General features: G+C 41.3%; 1 protein-coding gene across 1 annotated transcript; it reads right to left on the bottom strand.

The window, feature by feature from the left end:
* Nucleotides 1–431: 431 nt before the first annotated feature.
* rasl11b (RAS-like, family 11, member B) lies at nucleotides 432–2760 on the bottom strand. The gene is made up of 4 exons (XM_031753944.2): nucleotides 2418–2760; nucleotides 2270–2326; nucleotides 2095–2171; nucleotides 432–1637 (listed from the first exon to the last, which is right to left on the bottom strand). Exons 1-4 carry the CDS (start codon nucleotides 2530–2532, stop codon nucleotides 1140–1142), a joined length of 747 nt encoding a protein of 248 aa, XP_031609804.1. The 5' UTR covers nucleotides 2533–2760; the 3' UTR covers nucleotides 432–1139.
* Nucleotides 2761–20202: the final 17442 nt, after the last annotated feature.

The following is a 20202-nucleotide window of genomic DNA, read 5'->3' as shown; positions in this document are numbered from 1 at the left end:
CTTTGGGACCGGTGCAGTTCTTCAGGGTCTCGAATGAAAACAAGGTCAGCTGTGAAAGAAAAAAAGGATTTGGCTGCAGTTGCATCAGCAGCTTCTTTTTAGTCAAAATACTTTTTGGGAGGTCAAGGACTACACAGAGCTTTTAGTTTTAAGCAGCTCACAAGATCTGTGAAGTGGCTGTACCGTCATGCTTCCATGTGTCCATGCTTTTCATCACTAGTCTGATATCAAAGCCTTTTTTTAAGAATTGCTGTATTCATGGGTCAGACTACCTTCTGTGTGCGTCATCTGCTCACAGTATGAATGCGGTTTATTAGTCTTACAGTCCCAAGGACATCAGTGACTCAGAAGTTCTATAATTTATTGTTTGTAAACTTTATTCCCCACCCAGTGAAATGCACACATGCAAAATGAAAAAAGCTCCAGAGACGTTTCATTGGAAATTCATAATCTTTTTATTATGAAAAAGAACTTGTAACAAATAAATAGGCCCTTTGGACTCTTCTTTTTAATAAAGTGCATCAGTGATAATCACCAACACATGCTACATAGTGGCTGCTACCCCACAAGGATACTTCAACCCCCACCCTTCCCTCACTCATCAATCATGCACAATGATGCTTTTGTAAGTTGCAAAAAATAAACTGCAGATATTCAAATATGAGAGTGAACACACCGAGAGCTGCACTGAGACCCAGCTTAAGTGGCTGGTATAATAATGCCAGCGTTTAGCCTTGATGAAGTGGCAGTCTGAATAAAGAACAGCCACAACAGGCACAGCACAGCTAAAAATAAGCAGTCCTTCAGAGCTGTTGTTGCCAGGAGGGCTTTATGTACAATTTTTATATGCAGTTTTTAGTTCTCTCAGCTTCAATCGGCTGTTTCTGAGTCCTCAAAGGAAATTTTCTCCCTCTGAACTGCTTCACCGCTGCTCTTCACGTCATCTGACAGGACAGACTCCTGCTCACCAAGACGCCATTATCTCTGCAAAGATTCATCTGCCTCCTGCTATACTGTTCATATCACACCAGCTGGACTGGAGCAGGACTTCAGTGGAGAAGCGTGAATCTTCTGTCCTCTTTTCCAACGTTTAGTACTTTCTGTGGCCACTCTCGACCACTTTCAGCTTGTAGCGCTCCTCACACTGAGGTGACAGTCCGGACTTTGGCAGACAGCGCCTGCTTGAAGCGCCTCTTCAGATCCTGCATATTGGGAGACTTTGGCCTGGGGATGAGGAGAGAGCGCCTCTTCTCTGTGACACCAGTAGCAGAGGTGGGTGGGGAGCTAGAGGCAGGGGGTGGCTGCTTGGCTAGCTGGCAGCACAGCCTGTGGAAAGCCCCATGTACCTGGTTGTAATCCTCACTGGCAGATACTTCATAGAAGGAGCAGCCCAGGTTTCCAGCCAGAATGGGACCCTGCTGGGAGTCGACTCGCCTCAGGTGCAACAGGTCTGCCTTATTGGCCAGCAGGATTACCGGGGGCATACTGGCACCGCTGCTACGAACAACCAGCTGGTGCAACTGATCGATCAGATCAAAGCTGCTGCGGTCAGTCACAGAGTACACCAGCACCACAGCATCAGCCCACTGGATGGAGCAGGTCACATGGTCAAGTAGACTTGTGCCATTATCTGTCATCTGGGGGGGGGGAAAAAGAAAAAAAAGACAATGATTAAAACAACATCCTCTGAGAAACATTTCCAGCATTCTTCTTCTGATGCACAATATCAATCAAAATTCAGGAAAGATTAAATGTTCCTCATTTTATGCAACTGAGCTTTTGTAATGTCTGGAATGCCAGCTGAGGCAGACAAAAGCTATAGGATTACTCCTCCAGAAGAGAGAGGTGTGGGTGATTGAGAAGTCTGGATGTGGATCAGGGTATCATTTACTCTGGCCCCAGACATCCATTAGCCTAAATGGAAGATTATACAGGCAAAACAAAGGGCTCTACTTCATGAGGAAAACAGACATGTTCGGTTTTGGAGCAGTGCCTGCAGACGCTTAGATATTTTTTTAACCAGACGGCTATTTTGTCCACTCTGTTACCCTCCAGTCAGCCCAGACAGATTATAATATGTCCCTTTCTGCTCACCTGGGCACCAGGAGTGTCCTGTACTTGGATGGTCACTTGCTCTCCATCCACCTGGACTTCTCTGGAGTAGAGATTACCTGCACATAGGAGGAACAAAACCTTTAGTACCCCCCAAAATAACAGTTAACTAAATGTTAGCGTTTTCCATTCATAAAAATACAGATATTTAACTTACCAGCATTTCTCTCGTAGTCTCCGATGAAGCGTTTTGTTAGGAATCTCACCACGAGTGCTGAGGAGAAGCGAGAAAACAACGTTAAACATATACGCCAGGGTATACATTACCTACAATGCTTGCGTATTTTTTTCCCGTTTCCTCTTACCTGTCTTCCCCACACCGCTGCCTCCTATAACGGCTATTTTAATGGCCCGGTTTGGGGCCGAGTATTCTGAAGCTGGATACTCAGTTATGGTTGTCATGTTCTGGATGAGGCGCATCGTTGCCCTTCAGGTCAGTCAAAAAACGAAAAAACAATCCAAAGCAGAGACGAAACTATTTTCGAGTCCAAGTATAAAGCGAGCGCTTAAATAAAGGGAGTTTAGTAAATTCCGTTTTCCTCGCAAAGTGGTTCGGTGGTCAATTATTTTCTTCTTTTAAAAACCCGGAGGAAAAAGTCGACACAGCCTTCAGAAGGAGAAGCTGCGAGTAAATGCTGGCGCGGAGGAGACCACAGAGTTTTTTATAGCGCTCCAGAAGCGGCCACATCTGATTGGGTGTCGGTGATCCCCCCTCCTCCTCCTCTCCTCTCCTCGTGCGTCCCCGCCTACACGTGGATGTTAAAGCTATCCTCAAGCAGGAAAGCTTCTGCAACAGGTGAGACCTCTGTCTGGGTGTTCTGATCAAATAGCCTTTGTTTTTGAACTGGGAAAGGTTGTCTGTCCTCTGCAGGTATGTCACTATGAATTACACAGATTTGGGATAGAAAAGGACATAAACAAAGCTTTAGCTGTGTGGTGAAATATCGTGATAGGTTTCTCCTAAATAAACAGCAAATACTCCGCCTGTATAAGAGCCATCATTACCAGAAATCCTTGAAATTCAACCCACTACTATTTATGTCTTAAATACGATTTTTATATCATATTTTATTTCCTATTCTGTTGAATGCACATGGTTGCTGTTCAACCTCCCAGCCTGTGTTGTGTTGCGTTGCAGCTGGTGACCTGTTGAGACATGCTAAACTTGTCCACACAGGGGGTTAATGGCTGTTGATGTTGGATCAATTCACCCCCTCCCACACATCATACACATTCATGCATACCTTACAGAAACACATGCGAGCGTATGCGCTTCATCTCAGCCATTTTAGTGCCAGCTGTGCCACTAAAAGTACACATTTCTGCACGAGTTACATGACAAGTTCATTTTGAAGCTGCTCTTCATTGTGATTTAATCCATTTTAGCTTTTTTTTGTCCCATTTTCCTTTTGCCTCCTGTCATACACCCCTCCCTTCCTCCTTCTCCCGTCTTTCATTTATGCTCATGTGCTCTGAGGTATTTTGGCATCCAGTTCTCCTGCGCTGTGATTACGGTCTGGTATGTATTTTTGATAAGAGTGCTGATGACAGGCAGCTGCACTGAAATATGAAATTAGTGCCCATGATTCACAAGCAGGCATCGTTGCTAGGTGTACACACACACACCCAGCTGTTCATTTTAACCACATCACAGCCGATGTGGTGAACTCCACCCTGGCTGTGACGTGAGTGCCTGTTTTCTTGCTAATAGTGCATAAATACTGTATTTACATTTGATGGCATGTATGCAGGATTTTCTGTTGACCCCTATGCAGTTCACCCCCACGGCTCAGTGCAGGGCTTTAGTTAAACATAAAGCCCAAGGTTTGACCTTTTAAGTGAATGTTTTGAGTGAGGTGCAATTTCATAATTTTAGCCCACACACCAGCACATTTGTAGCACAGAACAATGAAAAGCATCACTGTTGCTCTCTCCTCGACATCAGGGGAGAAGGCTAATGATGACAGATAATAAAACGAGGATGCTTGTGGGGGTGTTTTCATTTGTTAGCCTAATGGATAGCCAGGGTTCACTCTTTTGACACAACCAAAAATGGTGAGTGACTCACATCAGTAGGCAAAGCAGGTTGTTAACACAACGACTTTAAAGTGTTTTGTGAATGATACATTGCACCATAACTCAGTCTGTATGAAAAGCATTTATCCCGACACGAAAGCACAGGGACTCCAGTAAAGTGCACTCTCTGTGTTGTTGTTCCTTTCTGCTTCTTAGAGGTAAATTAATGCCTTTAAGTGAAAGATATTTATAACTACAGCAAAGCAGTGGAGGGCCTGTTATAGGGATCAGGGTGTCACTCACATAGAAGTGACAATAGATGGTTATAGAGGGTAGAATGGGGCTAATCCTTTAGTTGTGGTGTGGGCAATTGTCAGAGAGAATTTGGGGTATTCATTGCAAACGGAGGAATGTGGAGTTAATTGGGAGGGGAGGGCAGTCAAAATCTGGAGGGGAGGAGGGTGGTGTTCACAGAAGGATGTCCTTGTTGACACAGAAGCGTGGACTGATTTCCCAAGGTGGCCTCGCCTTTTGCAGTAAAGCTGACAAGAGGCAGCCTTCACTTTGCCCGGGGCACGAGCCCACAAAAGAGGGTCATTTGGGATGTCAGAGAAGCACAGGCCAGGTTAAGAGGCTTTCCAGAGCCAAATCTTATAAGACAGTCATTTTGTAACGTCAGTGAATTGAAACACAGGGTCTAAACCTGGGATTCTTCAAATTTTATTAAATGAATGACAGTTTAGGGAGCCAGCTTATACCTGAAGGCTAGACAGGGGGAAAAAATGCATTTCATAAAAACAATAATGAATGTCTGTTTAGAGGATGGTGGTTTATTCTGTCAGCTATCAATTGTGTGTCAAGTTATAGTCTTTTAAACAGTGAGGTTGATAGCACATTTCTTGACACTATCTGTATCGATCTGTATCATGAAGGTTTAGTCTTCTATGACGGCTAGAAGACTGTAAACTAAAGGGAAAAATTTCCTTTTAATCTTGTTCTGTGTTATGAGGTCATGTCATAACCCGAACTGTGGATGTACAAAACATATAATTAGAACAAAGAGTCTTTTGCATGTTTAGGTGCCCCATAAAAATGGGTCAAAGTTGGGCTGTCTGCTATAACAGGCTATTCATTAATAACTAAAAACATAAGAAAAGGCAGAAGGACAGTAGTTCCAAGACTAGAAAAAGACAACCACCCAAACCAAAACAAGCTTCGCACACTAAAAACCGTTAAAAACATCACCAAAACTGAGTGAACTCTGACCTTTAACTGAAGGTGCTGTTAGCTGCAGTGTACTAATGTGCAAAGCTTAAATTAATACATCACATAGACAATCCTTATGTTATCCATCTGTTAAAAATACCTCATGATGCTTCCACTAAGGCGCTTCTCAAACAATAAAAAGAATTGCATTTGGGTTTGCAGCACCAAAAGTGTTGCAAAAACATTTGACTTTCATCACTCAAATTGTCCATTGGCCTACTCTTTGCTTGGTTAGTAATTATTAACTTTATTTAATTTAGTGCCACAAGTTTCAGAAATACTTTTAAAAAAAAAGGCGACTGGATTTCTATAAGTTAACTTCAATTCAATTCAATTCAAATATTTATTGTCATTGTCAGAAAAACAATGAAATTGCGTTTGGAGCTTCCATACACCCGTGAATAAAATAATAATAAGTGTAAATATGACTCCAGTGCAATAAAACAGTCCTTAGCAACAACATACAACATGACAAGTAATATTTAGAAGTTGGATATGGTTATTGTCCGTGAGAGAGAGGGGACAAAGAGTTCAGAAGCCTCACAGCCTGTGGATACAGGCTGTTGGCCAATCTGGATGTTCTGGCCTGTATGGACCTGTACCTTCTCCCTAAGGGCAGCAGATGGAAAAGGTGGCGCGCAGGATGATATTGGTCCCGCAGGATACTGTGCACCCTCCTCAAACAGCGAGTGCGGAAGATATTACTAATCTCTGGCAGAGTTGTTCCAATAATTCTGCCAGCTTCTTTCACCACCCGCTGTAGTGCTTGCTGATCAGCCTTGGTGCAGCTGGGGAACCACACTAGCAATCCATACATCAGAACGCTGCTAATGGCACAATTATAAAAGTTCAGCATCAGAGGTCTGGGAATGTGTGCACTCCGCAGTCTCCTCAGGTAGTAGAGGCGCTGTTGGGCCTTCCGTGCAGCTAAGGTAGTATGGTTGCCCCAGGACAGGTCCTCGGTCACCGTTACCCCCAAGAATTTAAAACTGCTCACCCTCTCCACCTCCCTACCGCCAATAAAGAGAGGCAGATGGTTGCTGTGACCCTTCCTCTGGAAGTCCACAATGATCTCCTTGGTCTTTTTGGCATTTAAGACGAAGTTATTGTCGTGGCACCATGACTCTAGTTGTTGCACCTCTGTCCTGTAATTTGTCTCATCATTGTCAGATATAAGTCCGAGCACTGTAGTGTCATCGGCAAACTTAACTATGAGATTGGACGCACAGGAGGAAATGCAGTCATAAGTAAAGAGAGTGTATAACAGAGGGCTCAGGACACACCCCTGAGGGGCACCAGTGTTGACCACAAGGGTAGAAGAGGTGTTCTTACCCACTCTGACACTCTGTCTACGGTTAGTAAGGAAGTCTGTAATCCAGTTGCACAGAGAGGAATTAAGACCCAGTTGGTGAAGTTTGAGACGGAGTCTGTATGGCCGGATGGTATTAAAAGCCGAGCTGTAATCTACAAAGAGGAGCCGTGCATACGTGTTCCTGTTTTCCAAGTGCTCCAATAGTGTGTGCAGCACTATGGCGATCGCATCCTCGGTTGACCGATTCTTCCTGTATGCAAACTGGTGCGAGTCCAGAGGTGGTGGACAAGCAGCTTTAATATGTTTAATAACCAGTCTCTCCAGACACTTAGCGGGAATGGGAGTGAGTGCCACAGGTCTGAAATCGTTCAGACATGAGACATTTAACTGCTTTGGGATGGGAACAATGGTTGCCGCTTTAAAACAGGATGGTACCAGTGAACTTGTAGAAGTCCAGGCACCTTCTTTTCATGTAGAAACAACACAAAGCAGCACATATACATATAGAGTTACTATACTACAGTGTGTCAGTATGATGATAGGTTCTTATTATTCCCAGTGCCTTTAATCATTGTCTTCAAAGGCGATCCAATTATCTTACACTGAGCCTGCTCTTAGATTTTACAGTATTATGTTCAAAGCTGTGTGATACAAAAAAAATGCTCACTACTTCAAATTTAGACTCAGAAACAGAGTTATCTCTGAAAAGCACACATCTTTTCACTCTTCAGTTTATCAGCAACACATTTACATTCCCACTGATGTATGGAAATTGAAATGACCTGCCAGCACAAGCAGCTCTGAGCTGCTCAGTGGCAAAAAGGTTGTTTTTCTCTCATTGAAATGTAAACCTTCCAACGTGTTTCGGCATTTGCATTCCTCTGAATGGTAGCAGTCGTAGGGCGATGGCAGCAGTGGTTTTTTGCAGTTGTGTTTGCAATGTCACTGGCTTTAAATGACAATAGCTCCCCAACAGCACCATCACAACCACCGCACACACACATGGCACCTCCTCCCACTCAGGCAACGACAGCGCTTAGCTGTGAAAAAGAAGTTAGGAGTTTGCCCATTGCAAGCCTTTTGGAAAGCACAATGTAAAATATTTAAATCTCGAGTGGCCATCTCTCATTCATGCCGCGCCTCATCTCTGGCTTTCACCCGTTGGATTCACATGCATATGTCAGTCACCAAATGGGGTGTGTGTGCCAACATGTTTTGAAGAGAAGAGAGAGAAAAAAACAGTAAGTGCTGCAGCAATAACAGAGGATAGAGGTGTTTTTGTCTGACATGACTGTAGATATTGGTATATAAGTTAAGACTTTAAGTTCAGGAATTATCCTGCTTCTCCTGATTTAGAAGCTGTTTAAAGTCTTTTTATTCTCGCATAACCTGTAAAGGAAATACAAATAAGAAAAATTACATGCTCTTGTTTCTCTTCGCTATTTTAGGTAAAGACATCAGGAAAGTTTTGATCTGAGAAAGGCAGGAGTGGTTTAGTGTTTGCTTGTTTTGATGTAGGAAACTGTCAGTTTCCCATTTACCTGTGCATGGCATAATCACATACAAATGGCCTTAAATACCAACTGTACAATAAAAAGTGGTGTCAGTGTCAAAATAAGGATTTTAAGGAAACCAATAAATCCATAAAATCACCATTTACCACAGTAATTAGATTTAATGCATCATCCTCTCCACCATTATTTAAAGTGTACAGTAAATAATGGTGTAATCAGACCACATTTGTAGATAAACAGAGAGGAGAGTAGGAGAGAGGGTGGGTTGATTTATTTGCCTCTTTTTCATGAATCATCAGTGTTCGTGGGAACAAATATTCATTTATTTACAATGTAAGTTTCTGTAGAAACTGAGAAATGGCAATGAAATGAAACTCATCTTTCTATTCAGGAGTATGACACACAAAGGGATGGGGACACAGCACTGGACAGATCATTTTGGGACACAGCGTTCAGTAGTTGAGATTTATGGTTTGGAGCCTCCGTTAGTAATTCAGACTTCCCCCCTGGGCCTTGTTTCTCAGTCTAGCCTGGTTTACTGCCCAGGCAGTGAGGATCGGTCTCTGCGGTGGCTCAATAAAGACAAGCAGCTTCTCTGGGGGCTGATTCAGGGCCAGGCTTCCAATCTGCCAAGTCCTGCTTCACATACTGGCAATTACACAAATGCTATGAGAAGTCCATGCATAGTACTGTGTGTTCCGTCTCATAATGTATCAGGGGTGGACTGGATTTGTGAGTGTGCGTGTGTGCGTGCTACAAAAAGGACTGAAATATGTGTTTCAGGTGTGATTCTGGCTCGAAACTCTGCCTTCTCTGATGTGACTCTTATCACAGTTCGTCTCTCTTCCTCACAGTGGGACACAGTGACCTGTTCAGCTCATCGGCTTGCAGGTAACAAGAGCTCAGTGATGAACAGAGGGAAAAGAAGAAAAAAAAAGATGTCACTCTGCACGTGCACATGCAGCCTGAATCGGGTGTAGATTACATGAAAGTAAACACGGACAAGAGAGATGCACCATTTGCATGTTGAAAATAAGCGCCCAAATATTTACTTTGATTATGTTCTCGGTCACGCAGACCTGTGCCCGACTTCTGTCAGCATCAGTATTCAATACTGATAACATTACGGTGCTGTCACTACCTCTCGCAGGAAGAATGGACTTGAATGCAGGTAGATTAGACACCTGTGAACACAAATCTGATAGCATCAGTGCTTTCTTAAAAGCAAAGGAAAATACTGGATGGCAATCAGCTTGCTTTAAATTCAGTCTTATCCTGTTTTCATTTCGGTTAAATATGATCACAGAAACTAAAGCAGGCAGGCCTTTTATGATGGCATGCTGAACTGGAAGCTATTAGTCATTTATCCAGTTTGAAAGTTGACAAAATAAACATGGTAAAGGTTTCTTTTTTTTTTCATTAGGTAAACTCTAAGGTGCTTCCTTAGCACGCTTAATTATTCCCCAGTGAAATAAATCTTGTCTCTGTTCCTTAAGTGTGTGTGCTGTGACTCAGAAGACCTTTACAGAGTCAGTGAGGTAGTTGTGCATTTGCCCTCACTTATGGGAACAAGCGTCTTCGTGTTGTTGTCAGGATTTGCGTTTAATTGCTGATGCGCTTTCCCTTTTTGTGGCTTACCTGCTGCTTTTGTATCATTGTAAGCCTGACATTCGTGTTCAGGTCATGGAGTTTCTTCATGGTGAAGTTTACAGGATGAGTTGATCTTCTTACCTTCACTGTCTGCCGGAAAACCCCCTCATCCTGCACACATGCAGACAGACCTTCCGACACGTTCATTCACACAATATACACTCATGACTCAACGCCCCGCTTTCATTCATAAGCGCAAACACACCCACTCAGAAACCAATGCTTCGGCGCATCCTCGGAAATTATGCAGCCCGCTCGCAGATGTCGTAGACAAAAAAATTAAAACACTTCCAATTGAATATGCGTGTGTGATTCAGAGGCTGGCGGAGATGGGTCTCCCGGATTCTCAAGGTCCCTCTGTGTGAAGCAGCTCTCCTTTGTGTGGGCATGTACCGGTAGGAGAGCATGTAAAACAACAGCTGCTGGTGTTTTTAGTGTGTGCGTTAGCGGAAGCGTATTGATGTTCGGACGCGCATGAGAATCTCTCCACGTTTTGTCATCTCACGTGTATACAGAAAACTGATGGGATGGAAAATATATGAAGGCAGGACACTTTTTCATAAGTGTTTGTTGGCATTTATATTTCAAAGGTGATCCAGCGTGCTTTTATCCACCTCTATATTTTGTTCTTGGGTTGTTTTGCATGACTCACAGGTCACAATAATCCTTATTCATCTTATATGGGGCCTTGGTACAGCCCCTCAGTTCAGTCTCTTTCTGAAACAGGTCATTTTATATACTCTCTCCTTTTAAGACCATCTTCCTTTTGAGACAATTTTCCTCTGAGCTCTTGCCCATCATAAACAGAAGGTATGGTGGGTGAAGCGTTGTGCTCACAGCTAGCGATGACTGTTTTCAGACATCCTTTCTTGTTGTCATCATACAGAGTTAAGATGATACTTTTAAAGTACCACTGCGTTTCACTTTCAGTAAAATCCTGCACACTTTTTCAAGCGTGCTTTGACTTTTAGCATCACTATGATGTATCGCATTCTGTTTTCCTCCATGCGATGAACCAATTTTCTCTCTAACAAGCAGCTAATCATGAAGGCTCCGCGAGTCTCCTGCTTCTCTCGCCACGAACACTGCGTGGATGCTGGTTAGTACGCACTGTCTTCAACCCCAGCCTGAGTTCTAGAAACACACTGTGACTGCTTAAGATAGAAGGAGTGGTGTAGCTGGGCCATTAGGATGCCAGAGAATGGGAAGGGGAAAAACAGTTAGACCAAACAGCCCTGGGCAATAATGGAGGATACGTGTCAGTGTTCTTGAAGGGTACACACTGTACTCAGCGTGAAAATTGGCACTAAGCCTAACGAAAAAAGAAAAAGATGTGCGTCAGATACTTCCTGAAGGAAGGAGTACTACAGCATCATGTCCCATTATTAAACTACTGAATAGGCCTCCATACACAAAAAGCTGCGCCGTCCTGTAGCCATAAACATGCTTGAAAAAAATAATTTGCTTGATGTGTTACAGACTGATGGGTAGTGGATGCAGTGCAGCTCATTTCTGTGGCAGATTTTCTTCTGGTTTGACGCATGAGAGAAAATCAAGGTGAGTGCGGTTATTTCTTTCTAAGGAAAGTTTTCATTCCAACGCATGAAAAAAAAGATGTTTTTCTGCAGCTGCGTCAGAGAGGAGCTCAGCATGCTGCAGAAAAGGAGATTCCTGTGCACTTAAATTGATTCACTGGAACTGAGTGGTGTTTACATCCTTCAAACCACAGAGAAGGAATGTGTTTGCAAAATATATGCACGTGTGTTAAAGGGTCTGTCCGATTTTTCAAAGGGGCCACAAAAATGTCAAATCCCTCCTTTCCCTTTCATCACAGCTGTTGGAGCATCAATAGTAGCTAAGGTTTGATTAGAATTTTTGTAGTCAGGACTGTCTTAAAACATGCTGCAAGTAGATTAAAACAGATAATCCTTGTGGTACTCAGTTACTGCAGCAGTCTTTGACTTAACATGAATTCAATGAAGGGTTGAGTCCCTTGGCATCAGTACCTGGTTGCCCATTGTTGGCTTACTATTTCTTTGTTTTTTCCGGAAAAAAAACAATCTTTTCCCAAACCGAGCATTTCGTAGTCCTTAAGCCCAATTATGTAGATATTTTTTGCCAATCAGTAAAAGTATAAATCAAGCGAAGAAAAAAAAGGAAAATGGAAATGAAAAGCTAAACAAGTGCAAAACACGGTTTCCTGTCTGAGAAAGCTGCAATCTATGGTTATCGCCGCCCCTTCAACCTCCCAAAGGTGCTTTCACACAGGACATGGCACGAAGTGCACACTGAAACCAGTCATTTTTTATTTTTTAGCACCACATGAATGGAAAGCAAAACACAAGCACAGCTAAAGAGCTCTTGAAGGCATCTTCATGCTCCATGCTCTAAGCAGAGGAGGCAAAATAGAGGAAAGGTTGATATTTTATGTCTAAATTAGCTGAATTACAGAATACGTGTGTGAGTTTGTATCAATATCAGGGTAGGAAACGTGTTTTTACACATCTATTAAAGCTTTTGAGGTATTATCAAAAAAGACTGACGTCCCACAGGAAGTTTTGAAAACCTTTTTTTCCATCGTGTCTCCCTCGAACAGTGACCTGAACACAGCACATGCAGCATCCCTATAGACTTTGTAGGTTCATAATGGGCCGCTGGAAAAAAACATATTGTTTACTCAGCTAAATACAATATAGCTATCTGGCTAACCATTACTCTCTCACTAATGGAGTAGCTATCAAAATGTTATCTGAAGCCAGATCTGTTTTTGTTTAGTTTTCCTCGTGATATTTAGTCTGTGTTGCACTGGAACTCACTCATTGTTGACATTTGCACTGTAGGGAAATGGAAGAGAGGCAATGATGCCGCCAAAAGTTAACATGCTTAGATTTCAAGAATTTCATATAGAAATCGATCACAAGACAACTGAGAGACTAGGAAAGTCTGATTTCTTAAGTTGTATTACCGTCCCTTCAAACATTGCTTGTAAATACATGAAAAAATAGCACATGCTGTACTTTTAACTGACTGTATTTTTAGTGTGTTTTGTTTTTGTTTTTACATTTTCGAACATCCTGGGAGGGAATCTGAAAGTCCCAAACATCTGTATATGCGTAAACTCATTGTATTATTACGCCTTGTTACATCAAAATCCAAAACTTATGTTTAAGGGGGAAAAAAGGATGAGGAAAAAGGAGAAGAAGGCTACAGTACTTTCACTAAGCAGACCTGCAGCTTTCAGAGCACCTGGCAGAATGAATTAATGCGGTTCACAGGACTGGAAAGTGGGTCAAGCTCCAGTGCTTTCTGCAGCATGCTCAGCTCACTGTAGACATCCAGTTATACAAACAGATCTATTGTTATTGACCATGATCAGGACAATATGCTCCTAACCTTTCATATGAGAAGGAAGGCAGCCCAGGAATCTGGAGCCACTCAGAGAGATGTAGGGGGAAAAAATGCAGGCGATATGGTATATGACCGCATGTGCTATCTTCCAAATGGTACTTCTGATATATTACCCATTTTAGGGCTCTATATGGGCATGATCTGTCTTCCCTGTGTTTCCTTCTTTTAGTTCACTCTGCTTTTAATGTCCAAATAAACGACAGTCACACAAATTTTATGATCATCCAGGATTACCCGTCACCTGATATCACACAAGTTTGTAAATGCCACTGTCCTTGTGGGAGAAGGTGAAAAGTCCATAAGAATTAGGTCGGCCCTTTATATAGTCAGACTACCACAATCATCCACTAGCACTATGACCTTCTGCCATAAACCTGAGTGTTTAAATGAACTGCCGAGTGAATATTACCTAAACAATATTTGTGATCCTTTCCATTTGCCCACTCTAAACTCTACATCAGTTGGATTGTATTATGACTCACCCGTACATTAAGGTGTAGTCACTCATGCACAAACACATGTACAGAAGCAGACCATATCTAGGGCTGCCTGAATTAGATGGTTACAGTTAACTATTAACTGCTTCCTGCCTTTTGTAATGACAACAGTGCAGCTATTGCTTTGCTGTATCTGGCAGAAAGTGTTGCAGAGTAGAACAGGTAAATTTTTAGGTTCGCTGATGCTGGCAGCAGTAGAAGGCCATGGATGTTTTTGTGACAATCTAAAAGAACATTTTTGTTATTTGTATTTCTGGTAAATGAAATGTGTTGTTTTAGTTTCTGTTCTCCTTAATGCACAACATGTTTTATAAGCTAACAATGCCTGGACAACACAAGGAATTTGATTACAGTTTGAATCCCCACAAACATGTAGATGGAAAGCTTGACGAAAAGCAGCAGTACAACCAGAACAGTTATAAGATGAAAAAGATGAGCTAGCATGTTATCTAATTATCTTCTTTTACAAGAAGTTAATTAACTGGTTACAAATTGAAGTAAACTTGTAAACATTTAGGTTTTCATTGATGGTTAAATGAGATGAACATCGTGCAGATATCAAATTAGGCTCACATGTTTGTTTTACATTTCAGGTCTTTTTCACCTGCAACATTAAAGTGTCAACAGGGTGACTCCATGCTGCATGATTCAAATTTTAAGGCAATAATCAACTAATTAAAATTATATTTTTTGGAGTGTATGCAGTTCGAGGTGTGTAAAACTACTTTTGATCTAGCCTTTATAGAAACTATAGATTAATCAATAATAAGGATATTAGCTCTAGTGTACTTTTACACCACTACACAGCTTTTTCATAGTATTTCTACACATTCATGACACAGAAAATATATTACACGCCTGTGTGATAATACAGTGGCGAGCCTGTTGTGGTTCAGAGAGCGCATGAGCATGCCCTTCTCTTCTGTTTATAGTGGAGGGGGTAGTACATATAAACGAGAGATTGTTAGGAACAGTGTGTACGAAAAGCCAATGAACGTGCCAAAGCTTTCGTGCACGACTACCAATTCACCCCCCTTTGTTTTTGCTGTTCTCTCTGTTGTGGCCAAGTTCTTAATGTTTTTTCTCCCTATCTCCCTTAATATAACACACGCAGGGTTTATTTTGTTAGGTTTAAGTGTTCCGAACGTGGAACGGGGAACGTAACTTGACCGGGATACAAACTCTAACGGGAGCTCGTGTCTGATTGGACAAAAATTAATCATAATAGAATTCGGTCACGCAGAGGATTTGCTTGCTGGATACAATATGAAGAACATCACTTACCTTAAAGTCAAAGTGTTAATACTGCTGCACATGTTTTGAATACATCATAATCTCTCCCACCGTGTTTTGTATTACAAAATAAGGCTGTGCCACCTAATACATCTTCTTCCTATTTGCCAACTTTGAAATCTTTGTACTGAGAAGCCTAACAAGATAATAAATAAGAAAAAGGCTTCCTCATGCTTTTGAGACAGGACATAAGATCCAGAGCTCTGACATACAATAGAGCAAACACTATAACTTGCCTCTCCATTTCAGATGCCCTGCAGCTGCAGAAAGATACTAAAACCTGCTTTGTTTCTGCTTCCAATTCTGAACATGAAACCTTTACAAAATAAAAGAAATAGTAGTCATCGATATGACGTGGCACTATCACTGTCACACAAGCTGAACGTCTAGCTCCTTATTTGATGGAGCAACATTTACTTGACACGTATATCTAAACTGTTCGTATGCACACGGATAGTTTTGTTAATTACTAGTTTTTGGTGATGCAAGTGGAAACGTGAGACAAGTTCAGATCAGAGCAAAAGTCTGTCACAAAACGCTTTTATTTTCACTTCAAATACTACAAGTGTATAAAGAAATGTCACACCAACTGAATCATTCTGAACATGCAAAATTTGTTTGTAAAAACTTGACTTATGACTCATCTGGTATTAGCAGTCATCATAACATAGTCAGTCCCCAGGAACAGACAGACACTGTGTCTCACATACAGTGGTTGGAGGAGGGGTTTAAACTTTTCTACAACAATCTTAATAAACTGTTCCTAACCTTGATGTTTCAGAAGCCTGTGCCAGATGTCACAAGTCGGCAGTGGATCACAGCCTAAACTGGGAAGGATTATTTCCTCGTGATGCATAATTCATTTTGCCTCTCTTTGTAGCAGCTAAACAACAGGAAGGTCATCGGTGCTTTTAGCGGCGGAGCCAACCTCTTTTACTGGAAGCTTTTGTTTTTTGAAACTCAAGATTAAAAAATTTTTTTGTGTGTTCGCTTGCCCAAACATTTAGCCCCACTTCTGGTCTCAAATGAGGCAAGCAGAGAAGGTTCTTTGAGGTTCATTTTTTACATGTTGTGAATACAGACATCCTGTCAGCTCCACCTAAACATGAAGAGGAAAACACTAGATGAGAGAGATTAAAACTCCAGATAAACGCAGACCGATTGACCCACCTTTTCGGTTCACCTGAGGCCTTCTGCCGATACATGAGCTGTCCTGCAAAGTTACAGAGATAGGAGATAAAACTGATTTGATCTCATCAGGGAATAGATCATCAGAGATGCAGAACAGGAGCTGGGTTTCATTGTAAATGCTTTTACAATGACCATATTTTTCTTGCTCTTATGGTTACTTACTGAGAACATAAAGAGCAGGAAAAATGACAATAAAAGCAGTATGAGTCATGGCATCTGCATCCACTGTGGTCTCTGTCCTATTAATACTGACTGGACCGAAATAGAAAGCAAGTCTGGGAATGTTTTGTGTCAAGAGCCAAGAGCTTCAACCACATGTAATTGTTTTCCCATCCATCAAACGTTTTTCACAGATAAACCATGAGAACACATCAGTCAGCAAGATTCTGAGTAAGTACATGGTGCATACAAAACATCTGATCAACAATGTAGCTCTCCCATCCTCCACAGCTCAAACTGTCCCCCCTGTTATTCTGTTGTTTGTTTTTCTGTTAACACTCTTATTCCTTTCTCCTTTTCCCGTCCCTTTTGAAGTATGTCTGTCATAATTATTCATTGTTTTCCTTTCTTTTTGTTCATATTGAAATGCTAAGGGGATAATTGCTGAGGGAATGTTTTGAAAGCACAAACAAAGCTGCTGGTAAATGAGAGTGTCCCGAGGGCCCAGGACTCCTGAGGTGTCCTTACCTCATAATGCCCTCTCTCTCTTCCTCATGGTCAGCTAATTGTCAGTTAGAGAACCGAATAACTGGAAATTAAATGATAATTTACAGAATGTCACCTTGCAAAAGAATGATGGCCAGTACACAACATACGTTTTCAAAGTGTAAAGGATTATCTCTGATGCCTCTCAGTTTCAGAAAGGATTCCTCTGAAGTCTAAAGAAATCTCTTTTTGATATTATCAAGGGTTGAGGTCTACTTTTTAAACAGAAGGCCTGGATTGCAAACAGGCCATTTGAAATTTAAAAGAAGCAGAGGTTTAGAAGGCAAGCAGCGTTCCAGGAAAGATCCCAAGAGATGGTAAATGGCCTGTATTTATATAGCGCCTTTATGGTCCCTAAGGACCCCAAAGCGCTTTACATATCCAGTCATTCACCCATTCACGCACACATTCACACACTGGTGATGGCAAGCTACGTTGTAGCCACAGCCACCTTGGGGCGCACTGACAGAGGCGAGGCTGCCGGACACTGGCGCCACCGGGCCCTCTGACCACCACCAGTAGGCAACGGGTGAAGTGTCTTGCCCAAGGACACAACGACCAAGACTGTCCAAGCTGGGGCTCGAACCGGTAACCTTCCGATTACAAGGCGAACTCCAAACTCTTGAGCCACGATCGCCCATCGATGCATCATGAAAACAGGATATATTATGTTACCTTTTCCAAACTGATTTTGGATTGGTGAATTTGGTTAGCACTGGTGTCTCACAGTAAATGGATTCTTGTTCAAACTCAGGCAGGGTCCTTCTATGTGGAGTTTACATGTTCCATATGTGCTTGTTTGGGCTTTATTCAGGAGTGCTTTCTTCTTTTTTTTAAATAAAAAAACCCGAATAAATAGGTATTGCTAACTTGGAATATATCTATCTTGGCCCCAGAAGAATCCTACAAAGAGGTAATTAATCTCAAGAGTTTCACTTCCTGGACAAATAAAACAAACTCAATGTGAATGCCATATATTTATGAAATTTGAAGATTAATTTTCTTGTATGCCTTGTTCGATTGTTTTTCGTTTGTTTTCAGGTTAAACACAATATCTGTTGGATAGAAATTCTTCAAATATGATCACATTCACCCAGGCTGTTTTTACTTGTTTTCAAGTTGTTAATGTTATGACATTTTGCACAGAATAAGAGATTCGTGTTGCTTCAGATGCATTTTCACTACTGGAAATATTTCATCTAATTTAAGCTGAATAGTTGAGCAGCACATGCAGGAGGTAGAATACATGACACCCATTCGCTTACTGTAAGTTTACAAGACAATGACCTGCTTTGTTCACACATGGGCTTAATTTGATATCACAGTCTTTATGCTAGAGAGTTGGCAGGTTAAAATCCACTTACTGGCTGAACTAAGTGAGTCAGACATTTGGATTCCTATGTGTAACTCTGCCCGGGAATGTGCAGTGCATATGTGAAAACAGCTTTGCATGCAAGGACCTGTAACTCAAGAATTCCTAAATTTATGACAATGGCAAAATCTTCCAGAAATGTAAAACGGGATAAAATGATGAAGAAATTTGCAATTTTGACCAAGAGGTCAAAATTGTTGCATTGTAATATTATGCAAAAACACTTTTTCGCAGCCTTGAAATAAAGGAGACTGTGATCATATTTTATTTTGGATACTGAACTGGTGGCAATAATCTCTGCTGGCAGATCTCTATATAAGAGACAGGACAGACAAGGGTGTAAATTACAATACTGGAAAAATTGCGAAACAGTAATTCTAGTAACTGAACTCATACTTTTCTGCTCCATTTGAGTAGTCAAAGCACTTTTAGAAATGTGAAGCTAGAGACTCCAGTAACCATAGTTAACTGTATTCCAGGGCTAGAGCAGACAACACTGGAGAAAATTTGATACTGCTGTCTAAAAGTAAGCATATATTCAGTGAGATTGCAAATCACAATGACAGTAATGACACCCATTTGCGTCAATCGGAGGTCACTAAAATTTAATATTGAGTCTCATGCCAGGAGTGACATGGTTAGCTGCATGTTCTCCTTAAAATGCTGGGTGTCCAAAACATGATGTGGACTTCAAGGTCAAATGGAACCAGGAAGCAGAGGATGCAGGATGAATACGTTAGCTTAAATGAGTCATACTGACTGTCAGAATCCTCAAAGCTAAGGCCGAGGAGGAGGAGTGGCTGCAATCTTTCACTCCCTGTTATTAATCAACCAAAGACCCAGAAAACTCAAAAAACAGCTTTATTTGTTATCTATCATTCACCTCATAGTTTCTAGCTGATTTCTCAGAAAATGACTTCAATAATTGTTTTGATTAAAAATTAAATTTTTAAGAAAAAAGATGTGCCATTAAGTACAGCAACTTTCAAAATTACTGATATTGGACTCTTTATTTAGACGCTTTCTGTCCAATTGATCATACTGAGTTAACTTAATGTCTTCCTCTAAACCATCACTGTGACTTTTAACTGATCATTTCCAAAGGAATAGTTTATTTGAAGCATTTTAATCAGGATTTAAAATACATCATCATCATCATAGCACAGAAACAGCACTAGTGAATATTGTAAATAACGATCTTCTTACGGCTTCTATATTACACAAATATGTAAAGACTCCCTTTAGTCATTTGCACAATATCTCTAATATTTAGAAACAGCCTATTTAGAAATTGACGCTGAAAAGCTGGTCCATGCATTTATTGCTTCTAGGCTGCACTAACTTCAGCTATCAGGTCCCTCTTCTTTGGAAACAACAAACATGCTGTCTACTGTTATGATTAAACTTAAAACTTTCCTTTTTTAATAAAGTATATAGTAAAGGCTAGATCAGGTGACCCGGAACCATCACTAAGTTACGCTGCAATAGGTTTAGGCTGCTGAGGTACTTTTCTTGATGCAATGAGGACGTCTTCTTTACTCATCTCTTTTTTACTGCCCGTGTGTTTACACACCAGTACTGTATGTAATCATTAGTAATTCATGAACTCTGGCTCCTTTCCACGGGACACAGCAGATGGCTGCTCCACCCTGACTCTGGTTCTGCTGGAGGTTTCTTCCTGTTAAAACTGACTTTTTCCTTCTCACCGTTGATTGATCATAGATACATATCTGATTGTTTGGGTTTTCGCTCTAATATTATAATGTAAAATTGCATTGAAATGGAATCAAATTCAGTGTCTTTACCCATTCATAATTTTTTTTCTATGCTTAAGTACTTTTAACTAACTCACACACTGGTGGATGC

The sequence above is a fragment of the Oreochromis aureus genome, linkage group 23, assembly GCF_013358895.1.
Source record: "Oreochromis aureus strain Israel breed Guangdong linkage group 23, ZZ_aureus, whole genome shotgun sequence".
Taxonomy (NCBI): Eukaryota; Metazoa; Chordata; class Actinopteri; order Cichliformes; family Cichlidae; genus Oreochromis; species Oreochromis aureus.
This window is presented reverse-complemented; position numbering and strand designations above follow the sequence as displayed.